Below are 12,868 nucleotides of genomic sequence, written 5' to 3' on the forward strand. Positions count from 1 at the left end.
TTAGCGCCCGCTCACCACGTGCGAGACCGTAACCCATCCCCTTCAGGCCCCCCCCCCTTAGAGTGCCCCGTGCCGGGGCTCAGGGGAGGCGCCTCCCTTCAGCCGCAGGCGGGGGGGAGGGGTGGGCCGTCTATAAAGCCGCGGGCCGGTGGTTGGTTCCTGTTCAGCCTGGCGATGCTACAGATGCTGTGTCTGCGGTTCCTCTTGCTCCTCTTTTTCCTCGGGTCACTCGGCGCGCTCCTTGCTCCCCGCCGCCGCCGGGGGATCGCGCCGCTGCCCGCCCCGTACGTCACGCGGTACCTGACGCAGCAGGTAGGAGCCCGCTGGGTTGCGGGTCGTGAGGAGAGCCGGGCTGTGGGGAATCGTGACGGGGCAGGCTGTGCTTGAGGGATTGCTGTTGTGGGCATCTTTGTAGTCGTGTCCAAAGCTCCGTAGTACGTCCTGAGTTGTCATCTGTACCCTGATAGCGTTTCCGTGTTTGAATGGGTGGCTTTTGTTCGTTGCAGATGTGGAAGAGATTTCTGTTGTTACTCTGAGCTTTGTTTTGCTGTCAGCTCCGACGGTTCTCAGTTTGTTGGCAATATCTATAGCACGTGTACAGTACAGAGGAATCCACGACTATTAGGTGACTTAGGAGGCAAGGGACCTTAAAGGCCGTCTTGTCCCAATCCTTTGCTGAGGGCTGTGTTGCCACCTGCTGGATCTGGCTGCTCAGAGCCCTATTCAACCTGGGGCCATACAAGTGTTAGTGTGCTTCGCTTGAAATCTGCTTGTTTTATGCCTTCTCCAAAGCAGTCAGCAGCTCCTTCTGACACGTCAGGGAATGTCTGCATCTTGATCTTCTATCTCATCTTGTATGGTGGTAATGGTTCTTATTAACTGGGATGCATGGTGAGAGGAAAGGATGCCTTGTAGTAGTGTCTGGCTTTGTCTGGGGGCAGGCTTGTAGCCTCTCTTTGAATCTCATGCCCTGGGCTAAGCAGGGGAGCTGTGGGTGATCAAAGCACAGAGTTGTGAGAATAAAACATTTCTTGTTAAATTTATAGGAGGTGACTTCGTAATAGAGGCTTCTTCAGCCTGGAGATGTGAAGGCTTAGGAGAGACCTCATTGTGGCCTTACAGTACTTGAGAGGAGCTTATAAACAGAAGGATGAACAACTCTCTACATGGGTGAATAGTGGTAGGGCAAGGGGAACCAGTTTTAAACTAGAAGAGAGGATATTTAGATTAGATGTCAGGGGAGTTTTTTTTTTTTTTTTTTTTTTTTTTTTTTTAACCAAGAGCTTGGTCAGGCACAGGCTGCCCAGAGGAGCTGTGGATGCCCCAAATCGGGGATGCTCAAGGCCGGGCTGGATGGGGCCCTGGGCAGCCTGAGCTGGTGCTTGATTTAATGAATGGCAACCCTGCCATCTGCTGCTGGAAGATTTGAACTAGATGATGTTGGAAGTCCCTTCCGAGCTATTCTGTGCTTTCAGAGTGAACAGGTAAGAAAAACATAAAAATGAAATAATTTTAGTGCCTAGGTCTTTGTTGTTAGTACTGAGAGGTGGCCAGGGAGCTGTGTTAGTGGGGAAACTTGCACTGGGATTTCATTTGTCTATAGTCTGTTTCTGGTATGTGCATAGTCTTCTTCCGGGGGTCTGTCTGCATAGCCTACGGTATTTCTGTGTTGGGAACTTCTCTATTGAATGCTTTTCTGATGTTCAGGTAGTGGTTTGGGTTCCTCTTTTAATAATTCTGAAACTCATTGCCCCATAGGATACCACTATGATACACACAGATACCTTCTGCAGCCTGAGGTCTGTATTGGCCAGGATATCAATCTGGTAGTAGTGTTGTAACTTAAAGCATGACACATAACTGTAGCATGCTGGTTGTTACCTATTGCTGCTCTAATATTGATGGTAATCATTCCGTGCCACAATCTGAATTGCTCTTTGTCACAGTGCTGCTGCACTTCTGACCTCACCCCTATTCAGTTTGTGGTGTTACTTGGTTATTGTTGGGTGCCATGTAGCTGACAGCAAAATGACAGAGCTGCTGTGTGCCTGAGTTCAGTGGATTTAGTGGTAAATAAATGTTGAGAGGTGGGAAGGGAAAATCCCAGTGACTTTGTTCTAAAGATGTTGGCAGATCTTGCTTCCTTCAGTCTTTTCCAAGTTTCCTTTCCTTACTGCAAACAGAATCATACTGTCTGTGAGTACCTGCTATGGGAAAGAGGGTTCCTGCTTAACCATAGCGTGGGACATAAAACTTCTTTATTGGTAGCACAGCATGCAGGACCCATGCTGCATATAGGACAGGCAACAGCAGAAGGCTGCTGTCTGGAAATTCATAATTGCATTGTGGCTGTGTAATGGAATATAAACACTATGATTATGATAACTATGTTTATGATATTAACTAGGGCTGATGATACTTTGCTTGTTGATGTTTAATTGTTTACAGTGAAGTTGCTCAGGGCTTGAATCATCTGCCCCTGTTCCATGCCGCTGTTTCTTTTGTAGCTGAAGTTTATTCTTGTTGTTTTTCATGTTGATGAGTTTATTATCACTTGGAAGTATGTATGCACTATAAAAACAACTCGACAGTACAGCAAAATCTGCTGTAATAAAATAAATGTTTCTTACACATTTGTATTTAAAAAACACTAGTATTTCCCCACAGGACAACTTTGTGAAGTATAGGTGGTGGTTTTCTTGAACCTCATCGCTTAAAACGTCACCCATTGAGCACTGTAAATCATTCATTAGTGTTGCACTCTCGAGAACAGAGTTTCAGAAGCTGAAAACTTCAATGTAGAATCACAGTCTAAGTGGAACTTCTTGGCATAGAGACCTTTAGCATTGCCTGAAGGTTTAGTGACAGCATATGCTGATGCCTGAATTAAGCCTGGCATTTGCCTGCTTTCCTAAACATGGGGAAGTAAAGGGTTCATAGTTAACTTGCATTGAAGTTCCTCCTTTTTACTATGCCAAGTGTCTGGCATCCTTGACAACAGGGTTAAAGTCTAGAACTCAGAGAAGTCAAGCAGTGTCTGTCAGTGCGACTGAGATCTTAGTTTGTGTGTACCCTGGTCTGTGTCCCTAATAATCTTAATTATTTTGGCTTGGGGGTGGGGGATGATGACTCTTTTTCCTTGGTATGCAACTGATGCCTTTAAGGCCTCTACTTCTCCAATATACAAGTGACACTACCTGGATAGAAAGATCCCTCGTGCTGCCACAAAAAGGTACACAGCCTTTGGATGAGGAACTGCTGTCACCCACATCTTTAGTCAACAAACTGTATCTGTACTGGGGAAGCTGATCTCCTTTACGGTTCTGTTAGGCTAGTGTGGCTTCTATTGGTAAGACTAGCCTTTCTTATGCTTTAGTATTTTGCCCAGGAACTGTGGTTGGTGTATTAAATCAAGCCTTTTTTAAAATGAACTTAAATATGTAAAAATGTATGGAGCTACGAGTAGAAGGCCAATCTGAATAGCCTTTTTGTAGGCAGCTGTGGCTGTGACCACAATGAAGAGTCACTGGAAAGACACTGAAGCATTTGAGAGCTGTCTCCTCCAAGTAGAGATAATCTCATGATGGGCAGGGCTTGGAGTCAGGCAGCTTTTCTGACTTTCAGGGAGCCTTTTCTTGCACCTCTGGATTCCTGTTTTCAATGCACCTACCAGCGTTATAAAAAGTGAAGCCTAAAAATTTTTGATGCACTAAATGTGGTACTGAGTGGACAACAGCTTGAATTTAGTGAAATTTAAAGGCTTCTCTGTGATAAACTGGCCTTTCTGAAAAGAGTGAATCATAGAATCACAGAGGTTGGAAAAGACATCCAAGATCATCCAGTCCAACCATCCACCTATCACCAGTATTTTCTGGTTATGCAGGAGGCTGATCCCTGTCTTTCCACAGCCTCCCTTAAGGCATTTGTAGAGAGTAACAGGGACTCCCCTCGTTCTCCTCTTCTCCGGACTAAATAATCCCAGTTCCCTCAGCTGATCCTTGTAAGATTTGTGCTCTAGACCCCTCACATCTACGTTACCCTTTTCTGGACACACTCCAGGGCCTTGATGTCTTGTAGTGACAGACCCAGAACTGAACACGGCACTCGAGGTGCACCTCATGAGAGCTGAGTACAGAGGGATGATCACCTCCCTGCTCCTGCTGGCAACACTTTCTGATACAAGCCAGGATGCCATTGGCCTTCCTGGCCACCTGAGCATGCTGCTGACTCGTGTTCAGGTGAGTGTTGACCATCACCCCTGGCTCCATTTCTTTCACACAGTCTTACAGCCACTCTGCCCCAAACCTGTACCATTGCCTGGGGTTGTGGTGGCCAAAGTGCAGGACCTGGCACTTGGTCTTGTTGAGCTTCAGCCCAGCTACCCAGCCCGTCCAGATTCCTCTGTGTTGCCTGCCTACCCCCATGCAGATTGGCACTTCCTCTCAGCTTGGTGTCAACTGCAAACTTACTGAGGGTGCACTCAATGCCCTCATCCAAGTTCTCGGTGGAGGTACTAAACAGGACAGCCCCGTACTGGCTCTTGGAGAGCACTGCTCAGGACTGTTGGCCAGCTGGCTTTAACTCCATTCACCACCTGGGCCTCCATCCTCTTCTTTACCCAGCAAAGAGCCACAGGCTGCCAGCTTCTCCAGCAGAATAGTGTGGGGGACAGTGTCAAAGGTGAAATCTAGCTGGACTGTGTCAAGAGCCTTTCCCTCATCCACCAAGCAGGTCATTTGATCACAGAAGGAGATCAGGTTGGTTAAGTAGGACTTACCTTTTGTGAATCCTTGCTGATAGGGCCTGTTCTCCTGGTCCTGCACGTGGTGTGATCTCACTCAAGATGATGTGCTCCGTAACCTTCCCTGGCACTGAGGCCACCTGTAGTCCTCCAGATCCTCCTTGCATCCCTTCTTGTAGATGCGAGCCTCTGGAACCTCTCCAGTTGATCAGGAATGCTGATTGCCAATAGAAAGGGCTTGGCAGTTACCTCCATCAGCTCCCTTGGCACCCTCAAGTGGATTCCATCTGGCCCCATGGACTTGTGACAGCCCAGGTGGAGTAGTAGGTGTCTCTAACTGTTCCCATCTGAATTCTGGGGAGTTTATTCTGCAACCCATCCAAGACTTTCAGATCAGGGGATAGAGTACCCTGAGGGTAATTGATCTGACTTAGCCCTCCTCTTAGTGTTAATATATTTGTTATAAAGTAGTGTTATCTTTTACTCCAGTGGCCAAGTAGAGTTGAGGACTTTTGTCTTTCTAAATTTCTCCCTGCGTATCCTTTGTACTTCTTTGTAGTCTTCCTGAGTTGCTTCCCCCTTCTTCCACAGGAGGTAGGCTTGTTTTGTTTTTTTTCCTGGAGCCTCAGGAAAGGTTTTCTGTTCCTTCATACCTGCCTTCTTCCCCTCTGGCTCATCTTGCAGCACAGGGGGGCAGATTGCTCTGCACTTTTAAGACTTCCTTCTTGAGAAGCATTCAGTCTTCTTTGACTCCTTTACCCTTCAGAAGCAAATCCAAGGGATCCTACCTACCAGGGTCCTAAATAGTTCAAAGTCTGCCCTCCAGAAGTCCAAGGCAGCAGTTCTGCTGTTCCCCTCCTGACTTCGCTAAGATTTGAGAGTTCTGAGTGCATGTGATGCCTCTTCCATCAATTTAATAATTGATTACTGTGCAAGACGTAATGTGGTGATGGCTTTTCTCCACAATCCCACGCTGTGTGCACATCACTTATTCTGTAAGCAGCTATGAGTTGGCCTAAGAACCAACGTAGCATGTACATATAAACTGCTGTTCAGCAAGGTTCTGCGTCTGTTCCTCCTGTCAGATTATTTCAAGCTAAGACACATCTATTTTGTGGCCATTTCCAGAAGATTGGTTTTGGTTGCGTTGAATCACTTCTAGATTTCATAGCTTAGTAAATGCATGTAAAGGTCTGTGCTCACATTGTGTATATGTAAAAGGAAGCTAGCTCTTCATGCTTCAGAAGTAATGAAGTTTGATCTCTTCTGGCTACACCGGGTTTCTTTAATGTCTATCTTGTGTTACAGGCTGAAGCTTTAAAGGATGGAAAATAAAAGTATAGAATTATAGAATGGCCTCGGTTGAAAAAGAAAAGGGAGCTATGTGCAGGGTCGCCAACCACCAGACCAGGCTGCCCAGAGCCACATCCAGCCTGGCCTTGAATGCCTCCAGGGATGGGGCATCCACAGCCTCCTTGGGCAGCCTGTTCAGAGGAGACCTCATTGCACTCTACAACTTCCTGAAGGGAGGCTGTGATGAGGAGGGGTTTGGCCTCTTCTCCCAGGCAACAAACAGGACCCGAGGAGATGGGGAAATGAGGAAAGCTGTACCAGAGGAGGTTTAGATTAGACATAAAGAAGAACTTTTTCTCTCTGAGGGTGATCAGGCACTGGAATGGCTGCCCAGGGAGGTGGTGGAGTCGCCGTCCCTGGCAGTGTTCAAGAGGCGCCTGGATGAGGAGCTGCGAGATACGGTTTAGTAGCTTGTAGTACTAATAGGAATGGGAGGGTGGTTGGACTGGATGATCTTATAGGTCCCTTCCAACCTTGTGATTCTATGATTCTATGTTTTATAGAAGTGCCAGTTCAGAAAAAGCCAGTGATTCCTGGAGTTGTTCTGCTCTTGACTGTGAGGCACAAACTTTCTTGAAGATACTGAAGCGGATTGAAATCAGCATTTTAATTCTGAGTAGCAGTTATTTGGCAGCCTTTTGTGACTCAGGTTGGTGTCTCAGAATAGTATCAAGCATTGGGAATGGTTAAAAAAAAAAAAAAAAAGTTTGGCATGCCTGGCAAGACAACACTTTTAACTTCTGGTAAAGGAAAAAACATGAGATTTTTGTACATAATTTTAATTGGCACCAAGGGGCTGTGACAGCGTGCAGAACAGTGGTGCTGATGATTGTATTTTGAGGTGCAGTACTTGGCGTGTATGTTTTACTCATCAAGCAGTACAGTACTTGGCAGCTCTTACTCTGTGATTTCACAGTGTGATTTGAAAAGGGAGCTGTAAGCTATAAAGCAGGCCTATAAGCAGAAACAATAGCAGTCATTCAATGCACAGGAAAACAGGGAAGTACTTGTTAGAGCTTGTCAGTGAAGTTTTATTTTTATGCACTACTTATCTGAGGGTCACAATGCAGACATAATCTGCTCAAATTAGGCAGGAAACACTTAATTTCCTCACAACTTGCAGTCTCTTCAGTCAAGTGAGCAGTGTGTAGGAAGGGCTACAGAAAGCACTGCTTGCTCCCGTCTCTGAAAATAAGCATCTCTATCTCAAGCTTTAACCATTTAAAAGCTGTAGTGGATCTCTGAAAGATTTCCATCAGTCCTTTTTTTTTTTTTTTTTTTAATAAAGAAGGTCTAAGGGACTAAAGAATAAAGAAATCTATGCGTGGCTGAAGTAGCAAGCAGTTCATAAACCAGGTATGCACAAGGTCTTAGCAGAGAGCAATCCTGCTAATGTGGTTGAAGCTTCCTTGTTGTGTTACCTTACCATGCCAATCGCCCGAGCTGTTGCACTGGTTTGTTTCTTTAGGTCTTCAAAATCTGAAGAAACACCTACGTTTTCTTTATTCCATAAGTTCTGGAATGTGTAGGCTTCATATCTAAAGCAGCTGAACCTAGAAGGGAATCAATCGGAAAAGCAGGCTGAACTCAGTGATCTCTGTATGTTTTCCTAAAGGTTACTTTGTCCCCTAGGCGCAGGAAGTCAGAATTAAACATGGATGGAAGAATGGAAACAGTGTTTCTTTTCAGCACAGTTAGTAGAGGCTGTGCTCCTGGCTCTGTGATAGGGGGTTAATTTTCTTTAATTACTCAATGCTGACCTCTGGGCTTGGTTCAGCCCTTCTGGGAAGGTGTTTGTGGAGTAAAGCCTAGGAAGAATCTCTGGACAAGGGCTGTTCACTGAAAGGCCTGGATGTGTGGGATGCTGGTGCAGGAGCTGCTGTGTGATACCTGCTGTGGCTTCTGCCTCTCCCTGTTGATAAGGACACGCCTGGTGCATCTCCTTTCATTTCTGGTAAACTTATTCTGCTTCCAAGGGGAGTAAATCCTGCATTGTGAAGCAAGAGGAGGACCTGACAACTTTCTAAAAGCATCCACAAAGGGACTGAATCTGCAGAAGAGGTAGTTGTGGGCGGTAGTTTCCGTGCAGCAATTTCCCTTTAAGACAACAGGAACAGAAAGTGATGGGTATTCAGCCCCCTGCCTTCCTTAGGACTTGGACTGAGGCCAGACTGAACTAAAGGAAGTGGGTGAAAGCAGAACTAGCACTAGTAAACTTCTGATTTATGCCTCAAACCAGCAGCTTGTTTTTCCTTGCTGCCTGACTTCCTGAAAATGAGTTCTTCCACAAAGCTGTTAAAAACCACAGGCTGATCTGAAAATCAATGGCAAATGCCTGGCCACCTACAAATGTAGAGTTTTCAGTCCTTTAAGTCACACCAGGGTGAAATGAGGAGTTCCTGTAGCTCCTAAGCAGTGCCTCCTGTCCTACAAACTAATGGCAAATAGTATTTTGCAGAATTGGTAGTTATTAAACAAATGATCCACAGTGGCAAGTGTAAAGTCCCTAGCACTTGGTTGGTCTCAGATGGAGCTATGCAGAGCCTTTTAGTTCAGTGAATGGCAGCAGCTGGGGTTTTTTTTCAGTGCTTTGTCTAACTAGGAGAAGAGCTGGATGGATAACGGTAGTTTTTCTGCTTATGTGCACTTCAACTGAGTTTTTCCATGGATTCCCTGAGTAGTGTGGGATTTGCTGTAGAAAAGAAAAGATGGTAGTGATTGAGCTGCAGCTGAGAGAGAAATAGCTGTGAAAATATGGGAAGTAAAACTGAAGCAGCTTGAGTTGAACCTCTAAGAAAGCGGCAGGTTTTTAGCAGCTTTTTGCACAGGGACAGAGATCAACTGAGCAGAACTGGAACGTAGGTTTTATACTGATTAATCTGTGACATCTCAAAAGGATATGCACATTTTGTTTTTCCTCCTCATGTTAATGATGTGATACATCTGTAATAATGTAAGAGATTTGTAATTTGGTCTGGAAGGAGGATGGAAAAAGTTACAGGCCTCTGCCTGTGATGGATCTGAGAGACCTTTCACAAGAGTGCCTCTGCTGGCATTGCGCATTTTGGTGCATGTCAGCTTTGTGCTTTGGGTGATAGAGCACAGACCTGTTCATCTGTACTGCTTACTCCATACCCTGTCCTGTTGAAGAATTTGGGCAGGATAATAATGCCTTGACCAGAAGCATCGATGTCATTAACTTTTGGTGAGTGGATTGCCTATTTGTTCTAAATTTATGTAGCTGATGAACTCGCAGCAACACAAGCTCACTGCTGCTTTGAGCTGAGAGCAGGGTTGAGGAGAGTGGGCAGGAAAGCTGATTGCAGTGGTTTTCATCAGCTGCCTTGCCCACACGTTGCCTCTCTTCTGCTGCAGCTTCACCACCCTGGAGTCTGGGGCCAAAAATATGGGGAGGATGTGAAACCTCTTGGGTTGTCCTACCAGCTGGATAGCATCCTGTGATTGCTGGAAGGTTCTGCAGCATTCAGTTGAAGCCTGAATGATTTGTGACGTTCTTCCTTGTCGGGAGGACCTGAGGTATCAGCTGTGGTAGGATGCTGCTAATAGTTTATGGAAGTAGGAATTAATTTGTTTGTGATCCCAATAGTTGCTTTGATTCCTGAAATAAAAATAACTTTTCATCCATACCATGTTTGGAAACTGTTTATTTCTAATGAGGGCTGACCTGAGCAGCCTGGTGCTTTCCTACAGCACATCCTGTAGCTGTTTAATGTTCCTTGGTCTTTTTCATTTAAGTGCTCTGTCCAAACTGTGTGTCACTGGGCAGGGGTAGAGTTCCTGTCTGAGGCTTTCCTCATCACTGCTTTTTAATTACTAAAGTGATAAATGAGTGCCAAAACCAGACTTCCTTAAGCAGTTTCAGCCTCCCTAGAGCAGATGACATGGTTCCTGCAGGGCAAAAAGAGCTTCAGTAAGATGCACAAAACATGATTGGAGTCAAAGGGCAGCGTGTTCACAAGGACTGTCACAATTGGGGAGATCCTTCCATTACAAGGATTTTGAACCTCCCAACTCAAATCTGGCCTCGCTGAGTAATGGAAAATTGCTGTTTTTCTACATAAAATGGAAGTTGGAATCTATGGACAAGAAGTTTGTGTATTACATCTGCATGCTTTATTATTACACGTAACAGGTAAAATTAGATATAATGACAAAAACCTAAATTGCTGTGAAACCTCTGAATTATAGGGAATATGAAAGATTGCAGTGACATCAGGATTGTCACTGAATTCCAATTTGATTTATTTGCAGGACTTTGAAGTTAGTGGGTCAGTGTAGCCTGATGCAAGAGAATGCAGCATCACCGTGCTCTTCCAGAGAGCTTCAGTTGATCAGGTATGTCAGGACTGGTGCTGATCTTCAATCTCTGGTGTCCCTTACACAAACAGCAGCCTAGTGAGCAAAGAATGCAGAATTCAGTTAGTAAGTGCTCTGTAGAACGTCTCTTTCTACACTTTTAAGATGGAAACATTAAAGCAAAGCTTATCTTTTTATTTTTAAGTCACTTGGGGCAATCTGAGATCATGAATCTCATGACTGAGTGAGATGAAACTCAAGGGCTGTCTTACATAAGCATGTACAGTAAGAGGAAGTAAAGCAGTAAGAATGGCGTTGGGGAGACAAATATGCTCACGTTTTATTTAGTTTTTATCTCTGTTTCTGTGTCCCCTTAAAGAGGTAGATGGTGTGTGTATTTCTAGTGGTACTCTACTGCTGCAGTGGTTTTTAGAAGCTGGAATATTTAACTGCACATCACTGCACTTGCAACAAAACTTTGGGCCTCACTAAATACAACTATACAGAGATGGCAGGGCAGTCTCTGCCTTCTTGAACTTCCAACTTAGATGGAGGAAGCAAAGAGGAAACAAAGCAAGTAGGGCCAGGGGTCCCCCAGCCTGCTGGGAGTGAAGCTGGGCATAGCAACACAGTGGTGAAATCCCAGGGAGGCTGATGCCTGCTGCTCACACAGGAGGATATCCTCAGCCTATCCTGCATCTTCCTGTCCTCAGGAAATAATTCAGACAGGATGAGCACTCAAAACAACTCCATCACCACTTAATCCTTAATCCTCTGGCTTTTCACCAGTAAAACAACTGACTCAGCTTCAGGTGAGACATCTAAATTTGGAGAAATAATGCTGTCACATAGAAAATGTCAGGAAGGCTGTGCTTGAGCACTTGCCAGAGTTCCAAAAGTGTAAAACCATCAGGTATAGATTTTCCACCACTGATGACCTTAAAATCTTTTTGTTAGATACTACATACTGTGTTAGATACATAGCTACTCTATGAGTTGTTATTTCTTTTTGGAAAAGTCTCAGCTTTTTTAAGGCCACAAAGATGATTGGAAGGCTGGAGCACCTCTCCTATGATGGAAGGTTGGTGAAACTGAGGTTGTTGAGTCTGGAGAAGAGAAGGCTTCAGGGAGACCTTGTCATGACCTTCTACTACTTGAAGGGAGCTTATGAGCAGAAGCTGGGGGGATAAGAGAATTGCAGAGATTGGAAGGGGCCTCAAGAGATCAAGTCCTACCCCCTGCCAAAGCACTTCCCTATAATGGGTCATACAGGTAGGCATCCAGACAGGTCTTGAATATCTCCAGAGAAGAAGACCACAACAGTTCTGGGTGCTCTGTCACCCTTACTGTAAAAGAAGTTTGCATGTATGTATGAATCTTCCTATGTTCAAGTTTTAGGCCATTGCTCCTTGTCTTGTCACTACACACTACCAAGAAGAATATGGCCTGATCCACTTCATCCACTTGCCTCCCACCTCCCTTCAGATATTTATAAACATTAGTCTGATCTCCCCTCAGCCATCTTTTCCCCAGACTGAGCAGACCCAGATTACTCAGCCTTCCCTCATATGAAAGATGCTCCAAGCCCTTTGATGGATTCCTAGGAGATCCCTGTCTTTCTTGAGCAGGGGAGCCATGAACTAGACAAAGTATTCCAAATGTGGCCTCACCGGGGCAGAGTAGAGAGGAAGGATGACCTCCCTCGATCTGCTGGCTGCACTTCTACATGGTATGTTAGCAATAAGACAAGGAGGAATGGCTTTAAAATGAAAGGGGGGAGACTTACGTTATGTGTCAGGAACAAATTATTTACTCAGGGCAGTGAGGCCCTGGCGCAGTTACCTGAGAAGCTGCAGATGCTCCATCCCTGGAGGTGCTCAAGGTCAGGTTGGATGGGCCCTGGGCAGACTGAGCTGGTGGGGGGCACCCAGCCCACAGCAGGGGGTTGGAACTGGATGTTGATTGTGTTCCCTTCCAACCCAATCCACACTGATTTTGCTCTCTGTAATTATTAATGACCTTAAGGTGCTGCTGAGAAGGAAGTGGGTTTTAGCCCATGTGTCCTGTTTTGCTGTTACACTTCACTCAGTACCACAGGCTCTGAGTATATTAAGCAAACATCTGTGCGATAACTGATGAACATCTGTTGTGCCTTTTTTCTTCTTTCCTGGAGGAAATGTGTGTAGCAGGGTGTCTTGTTTTGGGAAGTCCATTTAAAATAAAACAAACAAAAAAAAAACATTTAGAAAGAAGTCCTCTTTGACAGGTCCACATAAGCACAGGACATGTGCACATCCAAGGTAAGGTCAGAGAACTGTGCCACATCCTTCATGCAGATGGCAGAGAGGTGGAACAAGCCGGAGATGGCTCTTCATCCTGAGCAGATGAGATGTGCTGGAGGAAGTTCTGTTGAGCTGAAAGATCAAAGCTGCTGGCTCAAGCCTTCTGAGACAGAAT

The 12,868-nt window shown here is 45.4% G+C and overlaps 1 protein-coding gene across 2 annotated transcripts in view; it reads left to right on the forward strand.

Annotated features, from left to right (window-relative positions):
- The first annotated feature begins 149 nt into the window (after window positions 1–149).
- LOC122155352 (prolylcarboxypeptidase) overlaps window positions 150–12,868 on the forward strand; it is a 27,931-nt gene continuing 15,212 nt past the window's right edge. Inside the window, exon 1 of one of the 2 annotated variants that reach the window (XM_042809208.1) lies at window positions 150–312. In XM_042809208.1, the coding sequence (XP_042665142.1) occupies window positions 175–312 (138 nt within the window). In that variant the 5' untranslated portion in view covers window positions 150–174. Of the gene's footprint in view, window positions 313–10,391; window positions 10,451–12,868 lie in introns of those variants that run through there. The other variant, XM_042809282.1, reaches the window with a different exon arrangement.

This window comes from Centrocercus urophasianus, unplaced genomic scaffold (genome assembly GCF_019232065.1).
Source record: "Centrocercus urophasianus isolate 14NV4802_14NV808 unplaced genomic scaffold, USGS_Curo_1.0 seq_1, whole genome shotgun sequence".
NCBI classification, from domain to species: Eukaryota; Metazoa; Chordata; class Aves; order Galliformes; family Phasianidae; genus Centrocercus; species Centrocercus urophasianus.